The 26,966-nt window shown below is 38.5% G+C and overlaps 1 protein-coding gene across 2 annotated transcripts in view; it reads left to right on the top strand.

The window, feature by feature from the left end:
* The window catches only part of LOC128638947 (guanylate-binding protein 1), a 159,405-nt gene that overhangs the window by 103,622 nt on the left and 28,817 nt on the right, over positions 1-26,966 (top strand). For both annotated transcript variants that reach the window (XM_053691080.1, XM_053691078.1), the window contains exons 4-8: positions 9,985-10,094; positions 13,577-13,767; positions 15,637-15,879; positions 16,444-16,727; positions 21,930-22,142. In XM_053691080.1, the coding sequence (XP_053547055.1) occupies positions 9,985-10,094; positions 13,577-13,767; positions 15,637-15,879; positions 16,444-16,727; positions 21,930-22,142 (1,041 nt within the window). The remainder of the gene's footprint in view (positions 1-9,984; positions 10,095-13,576; positions 13,768-15,636; positions 15,880-16,443; positions 16,728-21,929; positions 22,143-26,966) is intronic.

Below are 26,966 nucleotides of genomic sequence, written 5' to 3'. Positions count from 1 at the left end.
TACTTTGACAATTCTTTTTCTTTCTCCATGATTTAGAATCCAGAAACGTCAGTGCAGCACTGGATGAAAGATGCAAGGGTCTGTCAGGAGTCCAGGAACTCATTGACCTTTTATACACACACTAATTACAAGCAAACAGATCACAGGTGAGGATGGTTACCTTTAATAGCCATTCAAACCCCTTTGGGGCCTATCTCTTAAGCTCTGAAAGGAACTTGACGGCCCGTGTCTTCAGACTCGCCAGAAACAGTAGTTATGAAGCAGCGGTCACAAAGACCGCTGCTCCATAACGCTGTCCGCCTGCTCTGAGCAGGCGGACAGGAATCACCAGAAATCAACCCAATCAAGTACGATCTGGTTTATTGACACCTCCCTGCCGATTGGCCGCTAGTCAGCAGGGGGCGGTGTTGCACCATCAGCACTTGTGAGCTGCTGGTGTGATGCTGAATACGGAGAGCATATTGCTCTCCGCATTCAGCGAGGTCTTGCGGACCTGATCCGCAGTGTCAGATCAGGTCCGCAAGGCCTTTCATAAATAGCGGCCAGAGTGTCAACTTGTGTGCATGTTATAGGACCAAAATCACCAGGGTATGTAAACTTTTGATCAGGGTCATTTGGGTAGTTTCTGTTGTCATTATGATTTAAAAAGAGTAAACACAGTTGATTGATAATAAATGGCTTAAGCCAAACACTAACCATGAATGAAAGAAAAGTTTTTGTGTTATCATTCATATTCTCTGAAAAATGGCCAAGAAATCATAAATTTTGCCAGAGTATGTAAACTTATGAGCACAACTGTATACATGACTAAATATGTATATGTACTATATGTTTATATATACAGTACATATATATATATATATATATATATATATATATATATATATATATAGGTGTGTGCACATACTGTATATACACATATAAACACATAAATATATATGCACACACACACACACATATATATATATATATATATATATATATATATATATATATATATATATATATATGTTCATTGGAGCACTCTGCAGTCAAATAACTGAAAACATGAAAAATCATATTTGTGCAATATTCATATTCAATAAAATGTTTAACTGTGTATATACTGTAAATATTTCACATTCCAATGTTCTTCGCATAGGGGAATATGTTCTAAGTTTTTTTAAATAGATTTTCCTATATATATCGGTTTATATCTATACCTATAAATAATTATATATATATATATATGCAGAGATCTAAAAAAAACAAGCGCACAGAAACACCTCTCATAGTGCAGATCAATTTAATACAATAAAACAGATATAACTAAAAACAAGAACAACTTAGGGTATTCCCTACTCACAAGTGTAACCCCATGCATGCATGCACATGACAGATGCACACTCCCTAGCTTGTCCTGTGACGTGTATCCTGGCTGGCTGCTTAAAGTCTACTTAGGAAATTTCAGAGTTCTTCTGATCAGCAGCTGCTCACACCTTAAGGGTTACAGACCTAATGGAAAAGGAGGAAAAAAAGAATGAGCTTGTGGAGATTAAAGGGGAATCCTCCTAAGGACTGAGCGGACTGAGCGGACTGAGCGGACTGAGCGGACTGAGCGGTTAATTTGAACTGACACTAGCGATACCTACAATCACAGACAAGTGGACCAATATTGACAGCGTGTACCACTGGGGATACCGATAAGACTTGGAGTGAGGAGACTCTTGACAACATTTGGATGAAAAATCGAATACAAGTGGGGACACTTTGAGATCCACCTACCTATACTTAGCTAATTAGATTGGGGTTACACTTGTGAGTAGGGAATACCTTAAGTTGTTCTTGTTTTTATATATATCTGTTTTATTGTATTAAATTGATCTGCACTATGAGAGGTGTTTCTGTGCGCTTGTTTTTTTAGATCTCTGCAGCTGTACCATTTTACTCAAATTGAACCTTGAGTTGTTTTGTGACGAGCAGCATTGAACATCACTCTTGAATTTCATTCTAATTTCGCCATCTGAAGGAAAAGACTTTTTTTATTTGTTTTTCATTTGGATGTCTCAGATTGTGATAAGTATGTGAATATATTTTTCTCATCTTATTATATTTTGCCATATTTTTTTAGAAGTTTTCATTTTATGGTAGGTAATTTGTTTACCATTATATTATTACAATATCATCTATAATATACCTTATTGTGAGTGTGCGCAACTCTGGTTTTCAGTGGAGATACTCACTTTGTTGTGTTCACCACTGTTACTTTGTGTTTGTATATATATATATATATATATATATATATATATATATATACAGTATATATGTATAGATATATATTTTACCAAAAGAAATCATATTTATATAGAAATATAAAAATAACGTATTCTTCTATGTAAGGAACATTGAAATGTGAAATATTCATATTGCACTTGGGGTTAAGCGCACTTGGTTAAATACGATCGGGATGTGTGCGAGCAGGGGTGTTAGTTTTGTTTCCCACTTCATTGAAGTCTATGGGAGAAAAAAACCCTCAGATATTGTGTAAAATATTGTAACTAGGAATTATTATGTTGAATATATTTATTTTTTGTGCTCCATTTGAAATGTTTACTGACCCTTTAATGTCTAATGTGTTAATAACTACTGAAACACGTTAGGATTATCAATTGAGTTGGAATGTTGTGTCTTTTGCTAGATGGTTAATTGTTTAAAAGACCTAGAATTCAATATAATTTGAGTAGCATACTAATACTAATAGTATTTCAAACAAATGTATTAGAATGAAACTATGGGCTAAAAAAACTCTAGAAAAATAAATGGAAATGTGTAACAGTTAAATCAAATCAAGTAATTAAATTATATTCCTATAAAAAACAAAGGGTTACATAATTTTAAGAGGAGAGGAGATAGACACACATTATTTACATCATTGTTCTGTGAGCTATTATATATAAACATTGAAAATTCCCAGCTACAATTTAAGTTAGCACATTTGGGGCAGGTTATAAGTGAAGCCGTATTTAACGATCCCATTTGCACGCTAACTCCGCTAGAAGTAAGCTTTCTCCAGTTGTTGAAAGTAAAAAGTTTTCACACAAGCGGTAACCCAATGCAAGCAATCACCCACAATAAACCCATTTTTGCTTGCGCGTACCTGTTAGCGCACCACTCGTAGATGAAAATTTAGTTAAAAATATTTACAAAGAGAAGCTACACCTAAATACGTGATTATATAGTAAGTAGAACACAACAATGGAATTCTACAAATAAAACCAAAGCAAAGCAGCTGCAAAAAGTTTTACCTAAACCTTAACATTATAGATAGGGTGCCAACAGAATACTTATGCTGCAGGTAGATTTGCAGGTATTGATTAAAGTGTACGCTGTGAAATATTTTGTTTTGTAAAGCAAGTTTGTACATGAGAGTTGAGGGGTTCATTTCAAGATCCTGCTGATACTGTATTGCCAGTTGCGATTGTGGGCAGACAGGTTAAATATAACTCTAAAGTGCTTCAAAATAGCCAAATTGTGGTATTTTAGAGTTCATAGTCTCTGTGTTAAAATAGGCTAAAGTAACCTTTTTTGTATTTTAAGGGTTTTGCTTTTGTATGTTGGGCTGTAATATTAGGTTATACTTAACCAATCCTATAAAAGGATGGCTCACACGTGCTATTGAATATTTTACAAATTATTGTACATATTAAAAAAAAAGTTTCTTAACACCCTATTCTTGTTTATATTGAAAGTCTACATTATGTCAAAGGGAAGGAGTATACAATACTGTTATATGTTGCCAGGTTACCTCACTTTGCTACTTTGTTATATTTATATTACTTTTAGTACTATTACTCACTGTTTTTGGTCTGTTTTTTATAACTCTCTTTCTTTGGTGAATAACTACTATTTCTTCTGTTAAGTGTGATCAGTCCACGGGTCATCATTACTTGTGGGATATTATCTGCTCCCCTACAGGAAGTGCAAGAGGATTCACCCAGCAGAGTTGCCATATAGCTCCTCCCCTCTACGTCACCTCCAGTCATTCTCTTGCACCCAGCAACTAGATAGGTTGTGTGAGAGGACTATGGTGATTATACTTAGTTTTATATCTTCAATCAAAAGTTTGTTATTTTAAAATAACACCGGAGTGTGTTATTACCTCTCTGGCAGAGTTTGAGGAAGAATCTACCAGAGTTTTGCTATGATTTTAGCCGGAGTAGTTAAGATCATATTGCTGTTCTCGGCCATCTGAGGAGTAAGGTAAACTTCAGATCAGGGGACAGCGGGCAGATGAATCTGCATAGAGGTATGTAGCAGTTTTTATTTTCTGACAATGGAATTGATGAGAAAATCCTGCCATACCGATATAATGTCATGTATGTATACTTTACACTTCAGTATTCTGGGAGAATGGTAATTCACTAGAATTACACTGTAAGAAAGACATAAAGCTGTTTAATAACTAGAGATTATGTTTAACGTTTTTGCTGGAATGTAAAATCGTTTTCATTTACTGAGGTACTGAGTGAATAAATGTTTGGGCACTATTTTTCCACTTGGCAGTTGCTTAAATCTGTTTTTTTCTGTCAGTTTCTGTTCTCCCTCACTGCTGTGTGTGTGGGGGAGGGGCGCTTTTACTATGCATCAAATATTTCAGTCAGCACAGCAGAGCTGTGAGAATTATAGTTTGACTGAGATAAAAACGTTTATTCTGTAATTTGTTTCCTGCTTTCAGAAATTGTTATCTTTGCTAATGGGATTAAACCTTTGCTAAAGTTGTGTTGTTTAATTGCTGAGGGGAACAATCCTTTGCTAAAACTGTATATTCTAACAAAGATTGATGCTATAACTTAATTATTTTAACTGTTATAATTTTTTTCTGTGCTTCTTAAAGGCACAGTTCGTTTTCATATTATTTGTAAATTACTTTGAAAAGTATTTTCAAGTTGCTGTTTATTTGCTAGTGTGTTAAACATGTCTGATTCAGAGGAATATCTCTGTGCTATATGTGTTAATGCCAAAGTGGAGCCCAATAGAAATTTATGTACTAAATGTATTGATGCTACTTTAAAAAACAGTCAATCTGTACAAATTGAACATATTTCACCAAACAACGAGGGGAGAGTTATGCCGACTAACTCGCCTCACGTGTCAGTACCTGCATCTCCCGCTCAGGAGGTGCGTGATATTGTAGCGCCGAGTACATCTGGGCGGCCATTACAAATCACATTACAAGATATGGCTACTGTTATGACTGAAGTTTTGGCTAAACTACCAGAACTAAGAGGTAAACGTGATCACTCTGGGGTGAGAACAGAGTGCGCTGATAATGCAAGGGCCATGTCTGATACTGCGTCACAGTTTGCAGAACGTGAAGACGGAGAGCTTCATTCTGTGGGTGACGGTTCTGATCCAAATAAACTGGACTCAGACATTTCAAATTTTAAATTTAAGCTTGAGAACCTCCGTGTGTTACTAGGGGAGGTATTAGCGGCTCTGAATGATTGTAACACAGTTGCAATCCCAGAGAAAATGTGTAGGTTGGATAAATATTTTGCGGTACCGACGAGTACTGACGTTTTTCCTATACCTAAGAGACTTACTGACATTGTTACTAAGGAGTGGGATAGACCCGGTGTGCCTTTCTCACCCCCTCCTATATTCAGAAAGATGTTTCCAATAGACGCCGCCACACGGGACTTATGGCAAATGGTCCCTAAGGTGGAGGGAGCAGTTTCTACTTTAGCTAAGCGTACCACTATCCCAGTGGAGGATAGCTGTGCTTTTTCAGATCCAATGGATAAAAAATTAGAGGGTTACCTTAAGAAATCAACAAGGGTTTATATTGCAACCTCTTGCATGTATTGCGCCTGTCACGGCTGCAGCAGCATTTTGGTTTGAGTCTCTGGAAGAGACACTTCAATCATCCACACTAGATGACATCACACACAAACTTAAATTCCTTAAGTTAGCTAATTCATTTATTTCAGATGCCGTAGTACATTTAACTAAACTTGCGGCTAAAAATTCAGGATTCGCCATTCAGGCACGCAGAGCTCTGTGGCTGAAATCCTGGTCAGCTGATGTTACGTCTAAATCTAAATTGCTTAATATTCCTTTCAAAGGGCAGACCTTATTCGGGCCCGGCTTGAAAGAGATTATTGCTGACATTACAGGAGGTAAAGGTCATGCCCTGCCTCAGGACAAGGCCAAAGCCAAGGCTAGACAGTCCAATTTTCGTTCCTTTCGTAATTTCAAAGCAGGAGCAGCATCAACTTCCTCTGCACCAAAACAGGAAGGAGCTGTTGCTCGCTACAGACAAGGCTGGAAACCTAACCAGTCCTGGAACAGGGGCAAACAGGCCAGAAAACCTGCTGCTGCCCCTAAGACAGCATGAATTGAGGGCCCCCGATCCGGGACCGGATCTAGTGGGGGGGCAGACTTTCCCTCTTCGCCCAGGCTTGGGCAAGAGATGTTCAGGATCCCTGGGCGTTAGAGATCATATCTCAGGGATACCTTCTGGACTTCAAATCCTCTCCCCCAAGAGGGAGATTTCATCTGTCAAGGTTGTCAACAAACCTAACAAAGAAGGAAGCGTTTCTACGCTGCGTACAAGATCTTTTATTAATGGGAGTGATCCATCCAGTTCCGCGGTTGGAACAAGGACAAGGGTTTTACTCAAATCTGTTTGTAGTTCCCAAAAAAGAGGGAACCTTCAGGCCAATCTTGGATTTAAAGATCCTAAACAAATTCCTAAGAGTTCCATCGTTCAAGATGGAAACTATTCGAACAATTTTGCCCATGATCCAAGAGGGTCAGTACATGACCACAGTGGATTTAAAGGATGCTTACCTTCACATACCGATTCACAAAAGCCATTACCGGTATCTAAGGTTTGCCTTTTTAGACAGGCATTACCAGTTTGTAGCTCTTCCATTCGGACTGGCTACGGCTCCAAGAATCTTCACAAAGGTTCTGGGCACTCTTCTGGCGGTACTAAGACCGCGAGGAATTTCAGTAGCTCCGTACTTAGACGACATACTGATACAAGCTTCAAGCCTTCAAACTGCCAAATCTCATACAGAGATAGTACTGGCATTTCTAAGGTCGCATGGATGGAAAGTGAACGAAGAGAAAAGTTCTCTCTTTCCACTCACAAGAGTTCCCTTCCTGGGGACTCCGATAGATTCTGTAGAAATGAAGATTTACCTGACAGAGGACAGGTTAACAAAACTTCAAAGTGCATGCCGTGTCCTTCATTCTATTCAACACCCGTCAGTAGCTCAATGCATGGAGGTAATCGGACTAATGGTAGCAGCAATGGACATAGTTCCTTTTGCACGCCTACATCTCAGACCACTGCAACTGTGCATGCTAAGTCAGTGGAATGGGGATTACTCAGATTTGTCCCCCACTCTAAATCTGAATCAAGAGACCAGAAATTCTCTTCTATGGTGGCTTTATCGGCCACATCTGTCCAGGGGAATGCCATTCAGCAGGCCAGACTGGTCAATTGTAACAACAGACGCCAGCCTACTAGGTTGGGGCGCTGTCTGGAATTCTCTGAAGGCTCAGGGACTATGGAATCAGGAGGAGAGTCTTCTTCCAATAAACATTCTGGAATTGAGAGCAGTCCTCAATGCTCTTCTGGCTTGGCCCCAGTTAACAACTCGGGGGTTCATCAGGTTCCAGTCGGACAACATCACGACTGTAGCTTATATCAACCATCAGGGAGGGACAAGAAGCTCCCTAGCAATGATGGAAGTATCGAAGATAATTCGCTGGGCAGAGTCTCACTCTTGCCACCTGTCTGCAATCCACATCCCGGGAGTGGAGAACTGGGAGGCGGATTTCTTAAGTCGTCAGACTTTTCATCCGGGGGAGTGGGAACTTCATCCAGAGGTCTTTGCCCAAATACTTCGACGTTGGGGCAAAACAGAGATAGATCTCATGGCGTCTCGACAGAACGCCAAGCTTCCGCGCTACGGGTCCAGATCCAGGGATCCGGGAGCGGTCCTGATAGATGCCTTGACAGCACCATGGACCTTCAGGATGGCTTATGTGTTTCCACCTTTCCCGATGCTTCCTCGATTGATTGCCAGAATCAAACAGGAGAAAGCATCAGTGATTCTAATAGCGCCTGCATGGCCACGCAGGACTTGGTATACAGATCTGGTGGACATGTCATTCTGTCCACCTTGGTCGTTACCTCTGAAACAGGACCTTCTGATTCAGGGTCCTTTCAAACATCAAAATCTAACTTCTCTGAAGCTGACTGCTTGGAAATTGAACGCTTGATCTTATCAAAGCGTGGTTTTTCTGAGTCAGTTATTGATACCTTAATACAGGCTAGGAAGCCTGTTACCAGAAAGATTTACCATAAAATATGGCGTAAATACCTATATTGGTGCGAATCCAAAGGTTACTCTTGGAGTAAGGTTAGGATTCCTAGGATATTGTCTTTTCTACAAGAAGGTTTAGAAAAGGGGTTATCCGCTAGTTCCTTAAAGGGACAGATCTCAGCTCTGTCCATTCTGTTACACAAGCGTCTGTCAGAAGTTCCAGACATTCAGGCTTTTTGTCAGGCTTTGGCCAGGATTAAACCTGTGTTTAAAGCTGTGGCTCCACCATGGAGTTTAAACCTTGTTCTTAACGTTTTACAGGGTGTTCCGTTTGAACCCCTTCATTCCATTGTTATAAAGTTGTTATCTTGGAAAGTTCTATTTTTAATGGCTATTTCCTCGGCTCGAAGAGTCTCTGAGTTATCAGCCTTACATTGTGATTCTCCTTATTTGATTTTTCACTCGGATAAGGTAGTTCTGCGTACTAAACCTGGGTTCTTACCTAAGGTAGTCACTAACAGGAATATCAATCAGGAGATTGTTGTTCCATCCTTGTGCCCAAATCCTTCTTCGAGGAAGGAACGTCTTTTGCACAATCTGGATGTAGTTCGTGCCCTTAAATTTTATTTACAGGCAACTAAAGATTTTCGACAAACGTCTTCCCTGTTTGTCGTTTACTCTGGTCAGAGGAGAGGTCAAAAAGCTTCTGCTACCTCTCTCTCTTTTTGGCTTCGTAGCATAATTCGTTTAGCTTATGAGACTGCTGGACAGCAGCCTCCTGAAAGAATTACAGCTCATTCCACTAGAGCTGTGGCTTCCACTTGGGCCTTTAAGAATGAGGCCTCTGTTGAACAGATTTGCAAGGCTGCAACTTGGTCTTCGCTTCATACTTTTTCCAAATTTTACAAATTTGACACTTTTGCTTCCTCGGAGGCTATTTTTGGGAGAAAGGTTCTTCAGGCAGTGGTTCCTTCTGTATAAAGAGCCTGCCTATCCCTCCCGTCATCCGTGTACTTTTGCTTTGGTATTGGTATCCCACAAGTAATGATGACCCGTGGACTGATCACACTTAACAGAAGAAAACATAATTTATGCTTACCTGATAAATTCCTTTCTTCTGTAGTGTGATCAGTCCACGGCCCGCCCTGTTTTTTTTTTAAGGCAGGTAAATATTTTTTAAATTATACTCCAGTTACCACTACACCCTTGGCTTCTCCTTTCTCGTTGGTCCTTGGTCGAATGACTGGAGGTGACGTAGAGGGGAGGAGCTATATGGCAACTCTGCTGGGTGAATCCTCTTGCACTTCCTGTAGGGGAGCAGATAATATCCCACAAGTAATGATGACCCGTGGACTGATCACACTACAGAAGAAAGGAATTTATCAGGTAAGCATAAATTATGTTTTTACATATTTTGCAGATTGCTCTATTTTTCCTTTCTCTTCCATTTTCTATTTTACTACCCTGTAGTAGCTTAACATACAAAACATTACAAATTGATTTAATTGAATGACTTTCTTTCAGATAAAGATTATAATCAAGTTATTTAATTGTCTTACTTTTCTGATATATTCTTATTCCTGTCCTATGTTTATTTGTTTGTTGTGTTCTCTGTCGACGATGCAGTATTTTAAGTTTATGACTTGTTTGTTTTTTGTTTTAGGGAGATAGTAAGAATGATGCTTGGATATTTTGCCTTGCTGTTTTGATGAGCAGTAACTTTGTATTCAATAGTATAGGAACAATTGACCAGCAATCAATGGATCAACTACAGTATCCTTTTCTCTGTGTAAGAGTAATACCCTGCAAACCACCAAACCAACCTTAGGATCATTTTCTAGTCTGTCAGCTAGATTACAAGTTATTTTGTGTACGTTATTTTCATTGCACCCCTTTCATAACGTAGGTGTTACAGGTTTGAAAAAACCCGGCTTGCGCGGGCGATATGGTGGCGTTGAGCTCCATATCTCACACAAATACAAGCGCTGCTAAGGTGTACTCATGCACGATTTCCCCATAGACATCAATGGGGAGAGCCGGCAAAAAAAAGCCTAACACCTGCGATCGCGAAAAAAAAAGCTCTGTAACGCAGCCCCATTGATGTCTATCTGGAAAGAAAAAGTTATGTTTAAACACCCTAACATAAAAACCACGTCTAAACACCCCTAATCTGCTGCCCCTAACATCGCCGCCACCTACATACAGTTATTAACCCCTAATCTGCTGCCCCTAACATCGCCGCCACCTACATTACAGTTATTAACCCCTAATCTGCTGCCCCCAATGTTGCCACCACTATATTAAAGTTATTAACCCCTAAACCTCTGGCCTCCAACATCACTAACACTAAATAAATATATTAACCCCTAAACCTAACCCTAACGTAACCCTAACACCCCCTAACTTAAATGTAATTAAAATAAATATAAATAAAACTTACAATTTGCAACTAAATCATTCCTATTTAAAACTAAATACATACCTCTAAAATAAAACCTAAGCTAGCTACAATATAACTAATAGTTAAAATATTGTAGCTATCTTAGGTTTTATTTTTATTTCACAGGTAAGTTTGTATTTATTTTAACTACGTAGACTAGTTATTAAATAGTTATTAACTATTACTAGCTACCTAGTTAAAATAAATACAAACTTACCTGTAAAATAAAAACCTAAACTGCCTTATACTAACACCTAACATTACAATAAAATAAAATAAATTAATAAAATACAATTATCTAAATTACAAAAAAACCAAAACTCTAAATTACACAAAATAAAAAACAAATTATCAAAAATAAAAACAAATTACTCCTAATCTAATAGCCCTATCAAAATAAAAAGCCCCCCCAAAATAAAAAAACCTAACCTACACTAAACTGCCTATGGCCCTTAAAAGGGCCTTTTGCGGGGCATTGCCCCAAAGATATCAGCTCTTTTACCTGTAAAGAAAAATACAAACAACCCCCCAACAGTAAAACCCACCACCCACACAACCAACCCCCCAAATAAAAACCTATCTAAATAAACCTAAGCTAACTATTGCCCTGAAAAGGGCAACTAGATGGGCATTGACCTTAAAAGGGCATTTAGCTCTTTTACATTGTCCAAACCCTAAGCTAAAAATAAAACCCACCCAATAAACCCTTAAAACAACCTAACACTAACCCCCGACGATCCACTTACAGTTTTCAAAGACCGGATATCCATCCTCATCGAAGCCGGCAGGAGTCTTCATCCAAGCGGGCAGAAGTCCTCATCGAAGCTAGCAGAAGTCTTCATCCAAGTGGGCAGAAGTCTTCATCCAGACGGCATCTTCTATCTTCATCCATCCGGCCAATAGGATTTTTTTCCCCTTTAATTCCTATTGGCTGATAGAATTCTATCAGTCAATCGGAATGTAAGGGACGCCATCTTGGATGACATCACTTAAAGGGAAACTTCATTCTACATCGACCATCGGAATTAGAGAATGGATGTTGGATGTCTTGAAGATGGACCCGCTCCGCACCGGATGGATGAAGATAGAAGATGCCGTCTGGATGAAGAGTTCTGCCCTCTTGGATAAAGACTTCTGCCGGCTTCGATGAGGACTTCTGCCCGCTTGGATGAAGACTTCTGCCACCTGGATGAGGATGGATGTCCGGTCTTCAAAAACTGTAAGTGGATCGTCGGGGGTTAGTGTTAGGTTTTTTTAAGGGTTTATTGGGTGGGTTTTATTTTTAGCTTAGGGTTTGGGAAGCAAAATAGCTAAATGCACTTTTTAAGGGCAATGCCCATCCAAATGCCCTTTTCAGGGCAATGGTTAGCTTAGGTTTTATTTAGACAGGTTTTTATTTGGGGGTTGGTTGTGTGGGTGGTGGGTTTTACTGTTGGGGGGTTGTTTGTATATTTTCTTTACAGGTAAAAGAGCTGATATCTTTGGGGCAATGCCCTGCAAAAGGCCCTTTTAAGGGCCATTGGCAGTTTAGTGTAGGCTAGGGTTTTTTTTTATTGGGGGGGGGGGGTTATTTTGATAGGGCTATTAGATTAGGAGTAATTCGTTTTTATTTTTGATAATTTTGTTTTTTATTTTGTGCAATTTAGAGGGTTTTTTTGTAATTTAGATAATTGTATTTTATTAATTTAATTTATTTTATTTTATTGTAATGTTAGGTGTTAGTGTAAGGTAGGTTAGGTTTTATTTTACAGGTAAGTTTGTATTTATTTTAACTAGGTAGCTAGTAAATAGTTAATAACTATTTACTAACTAGTCTACCTAGTTAAAATAAATACAAACTTACCTGTCAAATAAAAATAAAACCTAAGCTAGCTACAATATAACTATTAGTTATATTGTAGTTAGCTTAGGTTTTATTTTACAGGTAAGAATTTATTTAGTTTTAAATATGAATTATTTAGGTAATAATTGTAAATTGTATTTAGATTTATTTTAATTATATTTAAGTTAGGGGGTGTTACGTTAGGGTTAGGTTTAGGGGTTAATATATTTATGTAGTGATGTGAGAGGCCAGAGGTTTAGGGGTTACTAGTTTAATTTAGTATATTTAGTTGTGGGGGGCTTGCGGTTTAGTGGTTAATAGGTTTATTATAGCGGCGGTGTGGGCGGATGGCAGATTAGGGGTTAATAATCTTTAACAAGTGTTTGCGATGCGGGAGGGCGGCAGTTTAGGGGTTAATAGGTTTATTATAGTGGCGACTATGTTGGGGAGTGGCCGAATAGGGGTTAATAAATTATAATAATGGCGGCGATGTCCGGAGCAGCAGATTAGGGGTTAATAATTTTATTTTAGTGTTTGCAATGCGGGAGGGCCTCGGTTTAGGGGTCAATAGGTGGTTTATGGGTGTTAGCGCACTTTGTAACACTTTAGTTATGAGTTTTAGGTACAGCTTTGTAGCATAAAACTCATAACTACTGACTTTAGATAGTGGTACAGCTCTTGTCATTTTAGGCTGTACCGCTCACTTTTTTGCCTCCCAGGCAAACTTGTAATACCGGAGCTATGGAAGTCCCATTGAAAAAGGACTTTTTTAAAAGGTGCGGTACCGACGTTGCGTGACGGCCAAAAAGGTGTGCGGTGCAGCTATTCTGACAAGACTTGTAATACCGGCGTTAGGAAAAAAGCATCGCTATGGGCCATAAGGATGCTATTTGAGTCATAACGCAAAACTCGTAAGCTAGCTGTGTTAGGTGTTAGGTTTTTCTAGACATGGGGATGTTTGTTCTCTGTTAGCAGTTCCTTAATACCTTTCAGTTATGTGACTGAATTGACAAAAAGAATTCGTTTAACATCATCATCCAAGGGGGAAGATGAAACTTCTGAATTTAAAAGAATTTTTCCATCCTTCACCTGGTGTGTTCGAGATTTCACGCTGATGCTGGAGCAAGATGGCAAGAATGTGACAGAGGATGAATATTTAATGAATGCATTGAAACTCAAGAAAGGTAATAAAATAATAATAATTACCCTGCTATGAGAATTTTAGACGTGTGCATTCTGATCGTTGGTTAGGATCCAAATGGGAAAGTAGGCGTCCACTTGTGGAATTTGGCACATTTTGGAGCTGGATTTATTCTTGTTAAAATTCAACACAGGACTGTACAAATCCAGATCTTAGTGTGTTGAACTTTCACAAGAATAAATCCGGCTCATGAAAGAGCCGAATGCCATGAGTGGTCGCCTACTTTCACATTTGGATACTTACAAAGGATCTAAATGTACATATCTACTGAATTTGAATTTTTAAAAGGGGTGAAGGAGCATTAATTGCAAATTGAAAGTAAAAAAGGACTATTGAATGGATTGTCTACTCTTTGATAGTTATATTGTGCATTGTTGGAGTCATAACTCTAACTAGATAATCAGTCATATATTAATTGACCTTTCTAAATAACTGCTATTCAGATTAATGTACTCTTGATTAACTCCAAATATTGGGGACATTTTTTGAGATTATCCACATTTAGTTTTGTCCTTCTAAAAGATGTATCTCAACTTTTAAGCGTTGTTTTAAGTAATGAACCAGCATAAGATTTCTGGGCTGTTGCATATAATAAAGACAGTCATAACTTATTATTGCTATTATGTTATAGAACATAATAGAGGAATCCAGTTTTTGAGCACCTATATAATTAGTGGGTGCTTCTTATCATCTACACAACCTAGGGCTTGTTTCCATTGAGTTGTTAAAAATGGAGCTTTAAGCCGCCGAAGGTGCCGACAGCTAAAAGTAGTTTACTGCTCCATTTTAGTACCAGGTTTCTATTTAAATATTTTGTGCAATGGGTGCAGTCAGTCTTTTTGTGTATGTGTAAAATAACGTTGTGTTAATGCTTACATCTGATGTCGGATTTGTCAAAAATCTTGCCATAACAAATTTGTTGCTATGTTAACCTGACCTTAGATTATAAAAGTTACATTTAGTGCCTGCCCTCTTTTCCTGTAATTGGCTAGAGAGGGAAAGATATAGGGGCCGATTTATCAATGTCTGGCGGACATGATACGCAGTAGCTTATCATGTCCGCCAGACATCGCTGAATGCTGACAGTGTTGCACAAGCAGTTCTAGTGAACTGCTTGTGCAATGCCATCCCCTGCAGATTTGCGGCCAATCACCCGCTAGCGGGGGGTGTCAATTAACCCGATCGTATGCGATCAGGCGGATTGATGTCCGCAGCCTCAGAAGCAATGGACCAGTTAAGGAGCAGTGGTCTTAAGACTGCTGCTTCATAACTACTGTTTCCGGCACATCAGGGGCCATTCAGCCCTTGATAAATCGGCCCCATAGTAGTTAGTTGCAGTGTAAGGAGTTTTGTGTTTTTTGAGTTAGGTAAAGTAATTTGGTTACATAACAAATAATCCTCCAGTAATGGTGGAAAATGCACCATCAGAATCTGTCAATAAGTGTACTGCTTTCCAACAGCATTTTTTTTTAAAAAACGTGCACCAACCCAATTGCAGCTTAATGGAAACTGACCCCTATAGTTTTACTTTTAAATGAAGAGACTATTTAGGAGAGCATACAAATTAAATTAAAATGAACAACTAAATAAACACAATTAACAGTGCTTACATTTTTTTTAGAATAATATTTGCAGAGGGAGAAGCCAATGTTTATAAGCACTTACTCTTATTAATGAGACACTGATGAATAGATCTTGTCCTTTTTGTTATTGTTCCTTATAATTCTCAATACAAACAAGTACACCTATAAGGCATTCTCATCATAATAACCATTGTGACATGACCTACATAAAAGTATTTTATTGCAGAACACAGTGTGGCATTTACACTGTTTTGTTTTAAAACGTCTAGGTTCTAATAAGGCTACAATGGATTACAACATGCCTCGCGAGTGCATCCTTCATTTCTTCCACTCACATAAATGCTTTGTATTTGACCGACCTGCTAGTAGAAAAAAACTTCAACACCTGGAGGAGCTGGAAGAGAGTGAGCTGGAAGAGGACTTTGTGGAACAAGCTGGAAAGTTCTGTGCTTTTATGCATAAGGAAGGCCACGTTAAAACCCTCCCAGGTGGAATACTGGTTACTGGGAGATGTAAGTGATAAAAACCTCACTTAATCACAGGTTATTTTCTTATAGGCATTAAACATCAAAGGGATATGTGTTCTTAATAAAAAAAACAATGCATGCACATTTTTGCCAAATTGCAAGTCATCTATATGCATCTTTAGCTGACCAGCTTTTCCTACGGTCAACAGTGAAAATAGCAGAATTGAACTGTTAGCACAATAATGATAAAACTGTGGCTACATCTAAAGAGCTACAGTATATCCTCTTCAACTTAAGGAAAATAATATTTCAAGTGGTGCAAGTGGCGTAATAGAAATAATGATAATTGCTATATATGCCAAAATATAAGACTTTTATCAGGAAAGGCAAGTGTATGTAGTTGCCAATTTTTGAGAAAAAACCCTCTAATGACACTGCTGGTGGTTTCTATAGCTCCACTCATCTAATATAGGTATATGTATTTATTTTATAGGATTTCAATATGGATGGGAACTTTTGTTTATTTGCTTCTTCTTACACATTTTCTTTTGTTTTATCACATGTTTTTTGGATACATTTTTTTTTTATTTTAATGTTTCTTTGTTCCAGTGTTGGGGAATCTCACAGACTCCTATGTGAAGGCAATACAGAGTGGTTCTGTCCCTTGTATGGAGAATGCAGTATTGGCTCTAGCAGAGCTTGAGAATATGGGAGCTGTGAAGGATGCATTATCCAAATATGACTCTATAATGAGCCAGTATGTGAAAACATTCCCAACTGAGACAAATGAAGAATTTCTGAACATGCACAGGGAATGTGAAGTGAAGGCTTTGGAAGTCTTTATGGCACGCTCCTTCATGGATGAAAATCAAAAGTATCAAACAGAGCTAAAGGTCAGATAATATGTATTGTACTAATATATCCCTCGTCACTGATACACAGACTACTTTATCCCAAGAGTCCTTTCCATTGTAATGTTACCAATTTAGGGCTAGATTACGATTTGAGCGCAAACGATTGCGCAAGGGTTTTCGCAATCATTTGTGCACTGATATTACAAGTTGAGCGCCATCGAAATTCACAATAGAATCATTACCGCAATTTCAGAGCTGTGGTTAACTGTTTGGCAAAAATAAAGTGTCACAAAACACATCAAAAATACATTACAAAGAACACTGAGCTAGATTACAAGTTTTGCGTTACGGGGTGGTACGGCTTTACCACTGAAAAATTGCCCATTGAGCATGGAATGGCCAGTAACACATATAACGAGTTGCAGCGGTGTTGCTATACCGCAATCATTTTAGCCTGTAACGCAATTCTGCACTCAAAAAATGGCGTTTGGGTGCAGGATTTTCCATAATGCCGTATTACAGGTTGTGCGGTCCGGCTAAAATGATTGTGTTACAGCCTATACCGACATGATCCATACCGCCATCTGACACCAGTAGTTATGGATTTTTTCAAAACAAAAATGTTTCACAAAACTCATAACTAAAATGTTACCAAGTACACTAACACCCATAAGCTACCTATTAACCCCTAAACCGCCACCCTCCCACATCGCAAACACTATAATAAACCTGTTAACCCCTAATCTGCCGCCCGCCCGCATTGCGACTATTAAATAAACCTATTAACCCCTAATCTGCCACCCACCCACTTTGCCAACACTAAATAAATCTAGTAACCCCTAATTCGCTGCTCCCCAACATTGCCGACACTAAATAAAATTATTAACCCCTAATACGCTGACCCCCGACATCACCAACACCTAAATAAACCTATTAACCCCTAAACTGCCAGCGCCCCACATTGTAGCTAATAAACTAAGCCTATTAACCCCTAAACTGCCGCCCCCCCGCATTGCAAAACACTAAATTAAACTATTAACCCCTAAACCTAACACCCCCTAACTTTAAATGAAAAGTTAAAATATAACTATCTTTAAATAAATAAAAACTTACCTGTGAAATAAAAAAATACCTAACATTAAACTATAAATAAAGCTAACATTACTATTCTAATAAAATAAAAATAAACTACCAATAAAAAAACCTAAATTACAAATTTAAAAAAACCTAATACTAGAAAAAAAATTAAAAATCTAACATTACAAAAAATAATAAACACTAAATTACGAAAAATAAAAAAAACTCAAAAATAAAAACAATTACAGGTGGCCCTTGGTTTACGACAGTTCAATTTACGCCGTTTCAGATTAACGCCCTTTTTTCAGTCATGTGACTGCTATTGAAAAGCATTGACTGCTATTGAAAGCATTGAGAAGCAGTGCATACATTAAAATAGCCAGTAGGTGGAGCTGTCCGCTTGTGTTGCAGCAAAGAGATGCTGATCAATGGATCAGCTTTCAAAGGAACAAGATCTAGCAGCCACTTCCCTTAGATGCAGACTCAATGCAGAGAACTGTTTGCAGAAAAAGGCAAGTAAAAAACGTTTTTGTTCATTAAACTTAGTTTGTTGATGATACAGTCTGTTGTGTGATTATTTTGTTTTTGTTCATTAACTTAGATTGATGATGATACAGTCTGTGTTTGTGTGATAATTTTATTAGGTGCGGTTTAGCAAATGTTTTTCTTCATTAAACTTAGTTTGATGATGATACAATCTATTTTATTAGGTTAATAATGCTGTTTAGCATTTAAAGTCTTCATTTCAAAGCTTTAAAAATAATGTATTAGGTGTTATTTATGACAATTTTTAGAGGGGCCTGGAACCTAACTCCCTCACTTTCCCATTGACTTACATTATAAACTGGGTTTCAATTTACAACGGTTTTGATTTACAACCATTCCTTCTGGAACCTAACCCTGGCGTAAACTGAGGGCTACCTGTACACCTAATCTAATAGCCCTATCAAAATAAAAAAGCCCCCCCAAAATAAAAACACCCCCTAACCTACAGTAAACTACCATCCATCTCGGGGACCTCTTCGATCTTCATCCCGGTGGCGCAAAGCGGAGCTACCCTGGGCGGCGATGACATCCTGCGTGGAGCGTCCTCTTCATACAATCACCGCCGTACACTGAAGTTGAATGCATGGTACCCGTTTCAAAATGGCGTACCCTGTATTTCTATTGGCTGATTTGATTCTTCAAATTCAAATCAGACAATGGGATGAGAGCTTCTGAAATCCTACTGGCTTTTCAAATCAGCTATAGGATTTCAGAAACTCTCATCCTATTGGCTGATTGGTCTAGATTACAAGTAAAGCACAATCACTATTACGAGAAGCGCAAGCACGTTCTAAAGGTCGCAACATGTTTACCACTAAAATCAGTATTATAAGTTCTTATGTGTGCCCTTGCTTGAACCAACTTACAGTAACTAACACTCCCTATACTTTTAGTGACACGTGCTAAGTGGAAACTCAAGTTTGTATTACAAGCCCATTGTTATGCTTTCACTTGACTGATAATCACATTGATATTAGACATATTAACCAAAATAAAAAGCTCTAGTAAAGTCGTTGTTACTGCTTATACAGGATTTTAGAAAGCACATAACTGTCCTCTTAGGTTTTATTTTCACACAAGACCTTTTGCAAACATTGCTTTTGTGCATAGAAAAAAACACACTAGTGTAATTTTTATATGTGCTGAAAGCAACAGTGTACTGTAAAATTCCCCTTGATGTGTTTACAATGATATGTTACACCAGCTGCAGAGTTTAAAATGCAGTGAGAGCTTATCTCTATATTTACTAAAAATCATCCTTATTTTTTCTCTTACTGTACACACAGTGAGACCAGTACTTAGAAAGAACAATGGGAAAATTAACATTTTATTATTTCTCTGTCCCTCACTCACTCTCGGAGCTTGTTTTTCCTCTAAATGTTCTTGTTTACACATCTTTTCTATAACCATTGCATAAGTATTGTCATTTACAGTGTAAATGAAAATACAACAGACAAAGGCAGCTATTTGAAAAAAAAAAATGAAAACAATTACAGTGGGGAAAAAAAGTATTTAGTCAGCCACCAATTGTGCAAGTTCTCCTACTTAAGAAGATGAGAGAGGCCTGTAATTTTCATCATAGGTATACCTCAACTATGAGAGACAAAATGTGGAAACAAATCCAGACAATCACATTGTCTGATTTGGAAAGAATTTATTTGCAAATTATGGTGGAAAATAAGTATTTGGTCACCTACAAACAAGCAAGATTTCTGGCTCTCACATATCTGTATCTTCTTCTTTAATTGGCTCCTCTGTCTTCCACTCATTACCTGTATTAATGGCACCTGTTTGAACTTGTTATCAGTATAAAAGACACCTGTCCACAACATCAAACAGTCACACTCCAAACTCCACTATGGTGAAGACCAAAGAGCTGTTGAAGGACACCAGAAACAAAATTGTAGACCTGCACCAGGCTGGGAAGACTGAATCTGCAGTAGGCAAGCAGCTTGGTGTGAAGAAATCAACTGTTGGAGCAATAATTAGAAAATGGAAGACATACAAGACCACTGATAGTCTCCCTCGATCTGGGGCTCCACGCAAGATCTCACCCTGTTGGGTCAAAATGATCACATGAACGGTGAGCAAACATCCCAGAACCACACGGGGGGCCTAGTGAATGACCTGCCGAGAGCTGGACCAACGTAACAGAGGCTACCATCAGTAACACACTACGCTGCCAGGGACTCAGATCCTGCAGTGCCAGACATGTCCCCCTGCTTAAGCCAGTACATGTCCGGGCCCGTCTGAAGTATGCTAGAGAGCATTTGGATGATCCAGAAGCAGATTGGGAGAATGTCATATGGTCAGATGAAACCAAAGTAGAACTGTTTGGTAGAAACACAACTTGTCGTGTTTGGAGGAGAGAGAACACCATACCTACTGTGAAGCATGGGGGTGGCAACATCATGCTTTGGGGCTGTTTCTCTGCAAAGGGAACAGGACGACTGATCCGTGTACATGAAAGAATGAATGGGGCCATGTATCGTGAGATTTTGAGTGCAAACCTCCTTCCATCAGCAAGGGCATTGAAGATGAAATGTGGCTGGGTCTTTCAGCATGACAATGATCCCAAACACACCGCCCGGGCAATGAAGGAGTGGCTTCGTAAGAAGCATTTCAAGGTCCTGGAGTGGCCTAGCCAGTCTCCAGATCTCAACCCCATAGAAAACCTTTGGAGGGAGTTGAAAGTCCGTGTTGCCCAGCGACAGCCCCAAAACATCACTGCTCTAGAGGAGATCTGCATGCAGGAATGGGCCAACATACCAGCAGCAGTGTGTGACAACCTTGTGAAGACTTACAGAAAACGTTTGACCTCTGTCATTGCCAACAAAGGATATATAACAAAGTAAGTATTGAGATGAACTTTTGATATTGACCAAATACTTATTTTCCACCATAATTTGCAAATAAATTCTTTCCAATTCAGACAATGTGATTGTCTGGATTTATTTCCACATTTTGTCTCTCATAGTTGAGGTATACCTATGATGAAAATTACAGGCCTCTCTTATCTTCTTAAGTGGGAGAACTTGCACAATTGGTGGCTGACTAAATACTTTTTTGCCCAACTGTATATTCTCTAAAGCAGATAAAATGGATAATTGAGCACAGATTAAAGGAAAGAGAAATATTTTTTACAGTACACTGTCCCTTTAATGTACAATGGTCTAGATTTAATATGGCTATTTTTGAAAGTATGGTATTTCCTATTGGGATGTGATGACAATAACATATATATTTATAGGTTGTGAAATCAATTGTAGAAAGTAGTGTTTAATCTATTTGAGCTGGGGAATTATGGGTATACAGAATGTGTCTATGAGGTGTGATTTATATGCATTATACTGTAAAAATGTTCATTATAATCTTTTTCTAAGTTTGTTTATTGTAGAAAGCATGTTTGTTTTTTGTGTGGCATGTTTTGGCTTATAATCAGCATTAACGGTTGTGTCTTTTTCCGTTTATGATAGTGCATTTTAAAACATTTCTTACACTGTAATTGCATTGTCTTTTTATTATGCATTCCTTGATTCTGCAATTTTACTTTATTTAATGGTCCTTTAGGACCTTATCAAAATAAGACTTTTCATATTTTATTCCTTTTACAAACAGAAATTAATAGACAAGAAAATGAAAGAGTTTACTGAATGTAATATGAAAGCATCTGAAGATCTATGCAGAGCCCTAATAGAGGAATTCAGCAAGACTTTAGAGACAGGAATATCCGAAGGAGAATACTCAAAACCTGGTGGCCACAAGCTCTATCTAATAGAAAAAATGAATTTACTGGAAGAATACAATTTACAGTCTGGAAAAGGCATAAAGGTAAATCACTTTGTTACTGTTTATCATAATACAGTGTTGTTTTCCACACATGGGTTATTAAAGGGACATGAAACCCAACATTTTTCTTTCATGATAGATCATAGAATTCAGATAGATTCAATTTACTTCTATTATCAAATTTGCTTCACTCTCTTGGTATCCTTTGCTGAATGAACAGCAATGCACTACTAGCTAAGCACATCAAGTGAGTCAATGAGAAGAGGCATATATGTGCTGCCACCAATCAGCAACTAGCTTCCCATGGTGATTTAAAGTGCCTGATCCTACATATATAAGCTTTTCAACAAATGATAACACAAGAACAAAGCAAGTCAGATTATAAAAGTAAATTGAAAGTTTAAAATTGTTTGCTCTATCTGAATCATGAAATAACAATGTTGTATTTCATGGCCCTTTAGTTAACCATGACTTTAACAGTTTCATTTAAATGTTCTGCAAGTTCTTCTCATACTCATCATCATCTTAATTGGACTAGATTAACAAGTAATTTTTAAAAGTCTCTAGAAAGAAAAAATCTCCCTTTTTATTTTATGGAGGTGACTCACGGAAAACCAGCTACCGGGGGTAACATGAATCTAGCAATTTTTAATTTTTTTAAAGAAAATAAGGGAGACTAAGGAATCGACAAATTATACAGTAGTTACTGAAAAAAACAAAAAACTATTTTACAATTGTATACAGTTTGGTACAATAAATTCTTCGTAGGTGCATATGTTTTGTTACTATTGCAAATTTGTTAATGAAAAATGGATATTTGTTTTATTTTTGTGAAATGAATGCACAACATAATTTAAAGAAAACAAATAAAATACTGATGAAATTCGGTAGTATTAAAGGAATAGTCTAGTCAAAATTAAAGTTTCATGATTCAGATAGAGCAGGGAATTTTAAGCAACTTTCTAATTTACTCGAATTTTCAATTTTTCTTTGTTCTCTTGGTATCTTTATTTGAAAAAGCAAGAATGTAAGAATAGGAGCTGGCCCATTTTTTTTTCAGCACCTGGGTAGTGCTTTCTGATTGGTGTCTAAGGGGCCCATTTATCAAAGGGCTTGCGGACCTGATCCGACACTGCGGATCAGGTCCGCAAGACCTCGCTAAATGCGGAGAGCAATACGCTCTCCACATTTAACATTGCACCAGCAGCTCACAAGAGCTGCTGGTGCAACGCCGCCCCCTGCTGACTCGCGGCCAATCGGCCGCCAGCAGGGAGCTGTCAATCAACCTGATTGTATTCGATCGGGTTGATTTCCGGCGGTTCCTGTCCGCCTGCTCAGAGCAGGCGGACAGGGTTATGAAGCAGCGGTCTATAGACCGCTGCTTCATAACTTGTGTTTCTAGCGAGTCTGAAGACTCGCCAGAAACACGGCCCTTCAAGCTCCGTACGGAGCTTGATAAATGGGCCTGATTATGTACCCACCAATCAGCAAGCGCTACCCAGGTGCTGAACCAAAAATGGTCCGGCTCCTATGCTTACATTCAAATAAACTTATCAAGAGAATGAAGGAAAATTGATAATAGGAGTAAATTAGAAAGTTGCTTAAAATTGCATGCTGTATCATGAAAGTGTAATTTTGACTAGACTATTTCTTTAATTTGTTTCCTTTAAATTACACTAAGGGGCCGCTGTAGCGATCATGTCCGCTAGACATCGATAAATGCCGACAGCATATGCTGTTGGCATTTATCATTGTACAAGCAGTTCTGGTGAAATCCTTGTGCAATGCTGCCCCCTGCAGATTTGTCGCTAGCAGGGGGTGTCAATCAACCCGATCATATGCAATCGGGCGTATTGCTGTCCACCTCCTCAGAGGTGGCGGACAAGTTAAAGAGCAGTGGTCTTAAAAATGCTGCTTCTTAACTCCTGTTTCCGGCGAGCTTGAAGGCTCGCGCGGAAACAGGGGTATAAGGCCCAATTCGGGCCATAATAAATCGCCCCCTAGGGGTTTAAATATCTACCTGTATCGCTGGAGAGCCAAGCTAATACCAATCCTTCTTCACTGAGCCCTGGGGCGAATTAATAAAAGGCTTAGCTAGGTGGATCCCAGAACCTCGCCGTGCACACCTGTACAAATCATCTTCATTCACATAGTCTAGCTTAATACTTTCAACAACTTTCTGCAAATTTGTGAATTCTATTTATTATTGAAGGCACAGTGGGAAGTAAAGACATTAAACTGTCTGATAAATCAAAATTATTAAGTAACGAGTACTGGAGTGAAGTATTGAATGTTTGAAATTAAAATGTATGTTTTAAAAAATAAGGGAGAAAAATGTTGATCATGAGATGATACAAAGGAGGTCTGGGAGATCCCTGAAAATAAGGGAGACTTGGTTATCCTACATGAAGCAGAAAGATCTGCAGATATCTTCTATAGTGATTTTGGAAGCCATATGATGGCTCTATCCTTAAAGTGGCAGTAAACTTGAATTGATTTGTGTCTGTGGATCTTACTTTCCCCATCATATTTATGTGTAACAATGGGGCCCATTTATCAAGCTCCAAATGGAGCTTGAGGGTCCCTGTTTCTGGCGAGCCTGCAGTCTCGCCAGAAACACCAGTTATAAAGCAGCGGTCTAAAGACTGCTGCTCCATAACCTGTCCGCCTGCTCTGAGCAGGCGGACAGAGATCGCCGCAATTCCACCCGATCGAGTACGATCGGGTTGATTGACACCCCCTGCTCTCGGCCGATTGGCCACAAATCTGCAGGGGGCAGTGTTGCACCACCAGCTCACAAGTGCTGCTGGTGCAATGCTGAATACGGAGAGCGTATTGCTCTCCGAATTTAGCGAGGTCTGTCAGATCAGGTCTGACAGACCTTTGTTTAATTGGCCCCTATGTTTTTACTACAATTTAATATATTTCAGTATGAAGAGTTAAAAGTGCCTTCTTTTATTGCTCCCTGGAACCCGTAGCCAACATCAAATTTTGTGGTGAGAGGTACAGGTCCTGAGAAGGTTGCTTTTCCCCTTTTCCCTGCATATTTAACAAGCTCACTAAAATGAGGTGTCCTTAAAGCCATGAGCGGTTTAAAAGAAACTATTTGTGGCATAATAGCACAGTTAGTAGAAATCAAATGTCCCCTTTAATACTTTCCACTGTCAAATTGAATATCTTCTAGATAAAAACATTTACAGTCCTTACCTATTAAGGGCTAGATTACAAGAGGAGCGCTAAATTATGGCAAATGGGATAAATAACCAGCCATTACAAGTAGCAATTAGCGCTCAGAAAACTAACCAGAGATTAGCAGGCCCATTTATCAAGCTCCGTATGGAGCTTGAAGGGCCGTGTTTCTGGCGATTCTTCAGACTCGCCAGAAACACAAGTTATGAAGCAGCGGTCTAAAGACCGCTGCTTCATAACCCTGTCCGCCTGCTCTGAGCAGGCGGACAGGAACCGCCGGAAATCAACCCGATCGAATACGATCGGGTTGATTGACAGCTCCCTGCTGGCGGCCGATTGGCCGCGAGTCAGCAGGGGGCGGCGTTGCACCAGCAGCTCTTGTGAGCTGCTGGTGCAATGTTAAATGTGGAGAGCGTATTGCTCTCCGCATTTAGCGAGGTCTTGCGGACCTGATCCGCAGTGTCGGATCAGGTCCGCAAGCCCTTTGATAAATGGGCCCCTAGGTCTGGTTAATTTTCTAAAAGTGCCCCAAATGCCCTCAAAATAGAGGGCATTATAGGTTTTTTATTTTTTAAAAATTGAGCATTTTTTTAAAATAAAAAACAACTGCACTAAGCAGTCTTGGGGCTTTAAAGTTAGTGGGTTTGGGGTATTAGAAAAAAAATGGCACTGAAAAAAAATGGCACTGAAAAGTGCCTTTACATTGCGGTTTATGGGAACTGTGTGTTCCCAGTAAATACAGTATAGTGTATATGTATATGCTTGTATACATATATATGTATGTGTTAATATCTGTATATACACATATTGACACATACATACAGTATTTATGTATATAAGCATATACATATATATTTATGTGTTAATATCTGTATATACACATATTAACACATACATACAGTATATATGTATATAAGCATATACATATATATTTTAAAATGCTGCAATTGCTGCGCTACTTACCCCCTTCCCTGCACGGCATCAGAGTGAGGCTCCTATTGAAGCCTATGGAAGCACGCTCTCATGAGTGCAATGATTCTTAGCAATGTGAAGGCGATCGCAATCACATTATGCTTTACTTGTAATACCAGTGCACATTAGTGTGTGCTGATATTACTCAGTGGAGTGCTAATATAAATGGCGCACAAGCGATATTTAGAGCTTTACTTGTAATCTAGCCCTAACTGTTCTTTTCATTTTCACTCATTTATCTGGAGGGTGTTATTTTTATCTAATGGGACATGCGTACTGCTGCTATGAAGTAAACAGTGAATTGCAATGCCATATGCAGTGGGATTTGCTCTTTACATTATGTGCATTTGTTTCTATGAGGGAGGAGTATGTGCATGAATATATATCTGTTCAGGAAGGCACAGTATGAAATGGTTCATACAGTTCAACCCTTATAGAGTGAGATAAAAATATAAAAAAATATATATGTATTTTATTGTACAAACATGCAGTAAAATATTACAAAAATAAAAATGTATTTTGTAAAATAAATGTAATTAAATTTTTAAAATATGAACCTAATGTTGCTTAGTTACAATTCTTGCATCTAAATAAGTATTATACCATACCAGACAGTCTTGACAGCATTTTGGTTCAGATAATTTTTTTCTGTCCCCCTTATGAGGTCAAGGAAGGGGTATTTATACTATATTGACATCATTATGA

The sequence above is a fragment of the Bombina bombina genome, chromosome 8 (genome assembly GCF_027579735.1).
Source record: "Bombina bombina isolate aBomBom1 chromosome 8, aBomBom1.pri, whole genome shotgun sequence".
In the NCBI taxonomy this organism is placed as follows: Eukaryota; Metazoa; Chordata; class Amphibia; order Anura; family Bombinatoridae; genus Bombina; species Bombina bombina.
This window is presented reverse-complemented; position numbering and strand designations above follow the sequence as displayed.